We start from the raw sequence: 5602 nt of genomic DNA on the forward strand, positions 1-5602 counted from the left end.
GATGACTCACACAATTATAGTATTGTTATCATCAACGTTGGTCAGAAAATAACAATATCATATTTAACTTTAAAACAAACATCATTCTATTGTCATAGCGGACACTGTTTGAATCTTATTTCACCCACAAGGGAAAAACTTTGCTAATAACAGTTCTTCCAATTAAATTTTCCCGTTGGTTCCAATTTAATTGGAGGACTAAACCTTTTTACTTTGCAGCGGAAAAAAGTGAATATAAAAATTCATGTACCTTTACAGAAAAATATTCTCTTAAAATTAAAAATTCATGAACTTTATAATCCCTTTTACAAAATCCATGAACTTTTGTTTTTCTGAAAATCTTTCTTTTATTTTCAGAACCCTTTTAATTTTCTTTTCAGAAAAATCATGTTACTATTACAGAAAAATATTCTGTCATAATTAAAAATCCATGAACTTTATAATCCCTTTTATAAAATCCATGAACTTTTCTTTTTCTGAAAATCTTCTTTTATTTTCAGAATCTTTTATTTTTCTTTTCAGAAAAATCATCATTGCTTTTACAAAAATTTCGAACATCTATTTTCTACTTTCTAAACAATATTTCCGTTGAAAAAAATGCATAGAAAATCATTTTAAGTCTGCCTAAAACTAGACAGAAAAGTAAAACGTTCCTTTAATGAAAAAGAAAATAACCGGCATGGGCCGGCCTGGCTGTCGCCCACGTGTGGCCTCGGCAGTGGCCTAACTTGGGTCGAGGCTTTCCTGGCCCGACGGCTCCTGTGCCTGGTCAGGGCAGGGCTGAACCGCCACTCCCGCCACTTTGCCTCGGCCTCGCGCGGCGCCCCCTTGCGGCCCTTGGTGGCCTGGCTCCCTTCGGCCTGTGAGGCCCGCGCCGCTTAGGGTTTCGCCCTGGACCGTCGGATTAGATCCGACGGCCGGGCGCGTCTATCACTGGGATAAAAACTCTCTCCTCACCAGCGAAACCCTAACCTCTTTCATTTCTCTCCCAACCCCGCCGCTCTCTTCTCTGTGGTTTTTCCACGAGCGCGTCGCGGTAGCAGGGCCTTGCACCGGCGGGTTCCTTCCCCGATGAGGGGTTGCCTGTGGTGCCCCGACGCCGCGCCTCTCCCTCCCTTTGCGTTCCATGGTGGCCATGGCCTCCCTCGCGTCGGTGCAATGCATGCCCCGCCGAGGAGGTCCCTGAGCCCCGCGTCGCAGCTCACGCGCGGAGGCTTGTGCCCCACCGGAGGGTGTGGCGATAGGCGCCGGTCGTAACGGCCTAAGGCCCCGCGTCGGCCTTGTCTTCCTCTCGGGCCTTTGATCCTGTGGCACTGTGGCCACCTTCTTCGCCGGTGGTGCGTTTCCCTTCGTGGAAGCGCACCGCCGTCGAATGGCGTGCTCGTGGTGCCGTTTCTTTTCATTTTCTTTAACAGGGAAAACTGCGGCATCATTCCCGTACCTTTGCCGGCGCGCGCGAGCACCTTCGCGGTGAACGCGCCACCATCAAGGGAGCGGTGTTGATGCCCTTTGCCAGCTCGTTCTTGGCCATTATCCCCTCCCCTTTGTTTTCTTTTTGTTGCCTTTTTCAGATTGGATCCGATTCACTTCTTTGTTTTCATGCTGGATCTAGATCCATACTTTGCCTCCACAGAGGTAGGGTCTTCTTCCCCACACCTCGGCATGCTGATGCGTGTGTGGATTGAGAGGAACAGGCGCGGCCTTGCGGCGGTGCTTCTTTGTCGGAGAGAACTCCGGTGAAGCTTTCTTTTCTTTGATCTTTGCCCTTCTCGGGTTCATATCGGGGAGGGGGAATCTTTACTTGTACTTCTTCATCCGAAAACACATCAAAAAGCCTCGTGGCTATGATACCATTAATAGATCCCGTGGATCTTAGGCTAGATGTGTTCGGTATGAAATAGTAGATTTATTACCTTATGGTGAACTCGATGAGCTCCCTCCAGAGACCGTCGTGAGGTGGTGACGACGGTGGGGAAGCAGAGAGAGATCCGGTAGCGGCGGTGATGGACTTCCCATCGCTTCAGTGCTACCCTCAGGATCAGATTAGGGTTGAGAGTGGGGAACCAATGGCGGCGGCGAACCTCGTGTCATGTGCCATGGTCCCCACCTCCTCTATATAGAACTGCGCGACAGGGGCCCACCACCCTTGTTTGGGCTGAACACCCCTGAGCAGGGCGTGGGTCAAGGTTCCAATGGGCCGTTGGACCCATTGAACGAGAGATCAACCTAACATCACCAACCCCGACACCGATTACAACTCACATCCCTTATACCGGTTGTGCTAGCTTGATCATCACAGCAAGCAATGGCCTCCACCAACAGTTGGATCCATGAGATTGAGTCGTCGGTCTCTGCATCACGCCTCTTCTGTGCCGGTGTCATGGACTGGCACACCCTGTTCCCCAAGCTCGTGCCACAAATCGTCAGCGCCCTCCCTGTTGAGGGAGAAGGTGGCATCAGCAGTGTCATGCAGTTCAACTTCACCTCAGGTATGCATCGTATATACAACTCATATCACCTGCAGTCTGATACACATGGTCAAAGCATAACACATAGTTGATCTTGAGCCATGCCCTTCAACCTCATGAAGGAGAGGCTCGATTTCATTGACGTGGACAACTGCCAGTGCAAGTCCATCCTCATCGAGGGTGGTGGCATAGGCACGGCGATTGAGACGGCCACCTCACAGATCAAGGTGGAGCCGACAGCCAATGGTGGGAGCATAGTGAACGTGGAATCGACATACAAGCTACTGCCAGGCGTGGAGGTGAACGATGAGATCTCCGAGGCCAAGGACTCTGTGACGGACATTTTCAAGGCCGCCGAGGCCTACCTTATCGCCAACCCGGATGCCTACAACTGAATCAGTTGAGAGAGATCATATATGATTATACATTCCCTTGTTTGATTTTTGCGTGCTTTCTTTCCGATCTAATAAAGCTTCTCCAACTTATAAGTAGTGACAACAAGAGATCAGACCATGGTGTGGACTAGAGAAGTTTAAAATGTTTGTATTTGTAACAATTATCAATGGGTGTTGTTGTTTGATGATGTTGCTGCTTGCTTGCGCACGTTCCTCATGTTTTTGTGCTGGGATAAAAAGAATTATTTCAAACATGTAAAGAGCTCATATATGTATTTTGAATTGGATGTTTATGTTCCGAGAAGTCTTATTCCTGCTTTCTTTTTTAAAAGCAAGATGGCCCCACGTATGCATCATAACGATGCATGCAGTCATATATTATTGATAATGCAAAATTCAGCAGCAACCGAACAACATCAATCCATAAATAAAGCAAAAAATAAACCCTAAGGTTGTATACCTCGCGAGAGTAACTCACCATATAGCCACTAATCCTATGTTACAATAGACATCAGAAACGGAAAAAATACATAACTCCTAGGCTATGCCTTCAAGAAGGAATCATCACACATGCGTCGATGATGGCCAGATCACCACAAGGTTGAACTTCGGATTCCCATCCCCAAAGCCAAGCTTCCATCCACCACCTTCAGCAATGAAACGACGCACGCACACGTCACATAGCCCGATTAGAGACTGTGTGTTTCTGCGGAGTGCATAAACTCATCGTTGAAGCCGTACATACCATCGCCCTTATCCGTCTACCGACACCTCGATAGCAGGAGACCTCTAGAGAAGACAATGTAAGACAAAGACGTCCCGTACAATCTGCATCCCGCTACTATCGCACCACCTTCAATCCAACAGCAACAGACTAAACATGACACCCCCGCCAGAGCCACCGTGCATCCCCTGCCAGTAGCATGCATGACTTGATGTCTCCGAATAAGACATCATATGTAGCATCCAACGGTGGCTTCAACTGTCGGTGACTGGCACTACCCGACAACTCCGAAAGAGGCAAATGTGTCACCTGCCTAGCCACATCAAACCCAATTTCTTGATGGAGGGGCCGTCCCATACCGTAAGCAAGCCACAGAAATGTTGTCATCTCCTTGATATCCAGACTCCGAGTCTCCCACACGCCATAGGAGTCCTGTTGGGGATATTACCTGTTAATGACCCGCCCTAGTTGGGCCGGGTTACCAATCAGGCGATTCACCCAAACAATTATTTGGGCCTTGCCCTGGCCGGATCAAGGTCGTATGACAGTTTATGATTTCTGGAAGGTCTCCAAGGTTTGGAAGACGGCGACTTAGAGACCACAGGGGTCACGATTTGTAGGAAGGAAAGCACCCTTGTAAACCCTAGGGGTTCGACCTGTATATAAAGGCGAGTCCCAAGGGAGGAGAGGACAGGTTAGAAATCATCGAGTGCTAGGTTCGGCGAGTTACGCCCTCCTTGTAATCGAAACCACATCAATACAAACCAAAGAAGGGCGTAGGCCTTTACCTCCTCACGAGGGGCCGAACCTGGGTAAATCGCCGTGTCTCTCCCGCCTAACCCCTTTGAGTCGCCACCAAGGTGCGATGGCTCCAGTACTAAGTCCTTTCACGAGGACATCTGCCGTGACAAAACCACGACAGTTGGCGCCCACCGTGGGGCCTACGCATGGTGGAGTTGAGTTCTCAAAGGGAACCCTACCAGGGTTTGGGAGTTACGCGACGGGGCTCATGACTCGGAGCCGCCGCGGGATAACCTACATCGACAACCAGCGATGGGGACCTGAAGCGGATTCGATTGAATCTGGTTACAGGGTCCCCTTCGGCAAGATCAACATCTTCATCGGCATGATTGGATCATCCGCACCTGAGCTGGACATCTCCACCGACATCGTCGAGCCGGCCAGGTACGTCCACCCAGTAATAACACCAAATCTGACTCACCCGGTCTTTGTGGGGTTCACGCAGGGATCGGAGGAGCCAGAGCGCTCGGCGACTCGGGAAACTACACCGGTCAACTCTGATGACGAATCATCCATGGGCGACTCAGATTCAATCCGGTCTCTGCATGGGGATTGTCTTGGGGGCTTGTCGCTGGCCATGGACCCCGAAGTCCTTGACCGAACCCGCCGCCAGATCACCATCTACATGGCAGGGGCGACTCAACCCACACAAAACCCTACTGGAGGCAATGGAACCGGCGAGACGTCCAGGAGCCCGGCCGCAGTCCTGGTGGATTTAGCAGCGGAGATCACAAGGCTAATGGCGACTCCCCTCACACCAGAAAACCAGGAGGAGATAAACACGGAACTGACGAAACTCAGAGAGGCAATGGAAAAGGCTCATCAGGATGCCGAGATAGAGTCCGCCAGGATCGAGACTCGGCAAGCTCAAATTACGGCCGAAAGGATGTGTTTAAGCTCTGACAACTGGCGGCTTGAAAGACAGCAGCGCGCATCCGACGTCGTTCATCAGCGGAGACACCAGGGTCGCCTGCCCCATGATCTCAACCCGACCCGCCTGTTCGACACTCCACGAACCCCTGGGGCGGGAGCTGCCCCGGGGGGAGGACCGGGCCGCCCGCCTAACCCGTCGGCTCAGCCAGTTGAGGATCACATTCCCCGATTCTGGACGCCTCAAGGCCACTTTTCCAACCCGGTGGATAACGTGCTTGCCGCAACTCGCCATCTGGAGTCTCTTCCGATTCACGGCAACACCCCTGCCGAGATAGAAGCAA

General features: G+C 50.7%; 1 protein-coding gene across 1 annotated transcript; it reads left to right on the plus strand.

The window, feature by feature from the left end:
* Nucleotides 1-2286: 2286 nt before the first annotated feature.
* Nucleotides 2287-2943, plus strand: LOC123413049 (pathogenesis-related protein 1-like). The gene is made up of 2 exons (XM_045105992.1): nucleotides 2287-2489; nucleotides 2568-2943. The coding sequence occupies exons 1-2, from the start codon at nucleotides 2306-2308 to the stop codon at nucleotides 2861-2863; spliced, it is 480 nt and encodes a 159-aa protein (XP_044961927.1). The 5' UTR covers nucleotides 2287-2305; the 3' UTR covers nucleotides 2864-2943.
* The last annotated feature ends 2659 nt before the right edge of the window (nucleotides 2944-5602 follow it).

This window comes from Hordeum vulgare, chromosome 7H, assembly GCF_904849725.1.
Source record: "Hordeum vulgare subsp. vulgare chromosome 7H, MorexV3_pseudomolecules_assembly, whole genome shotgun sequence".
In the NCBI taxonomy this organism is placed as follows: Eukaryota; Viridiplantae; Streptophyta; class Magnoliopsida; order Poales; family Poaceae; genus Hordeum; species Hordeum vulgare.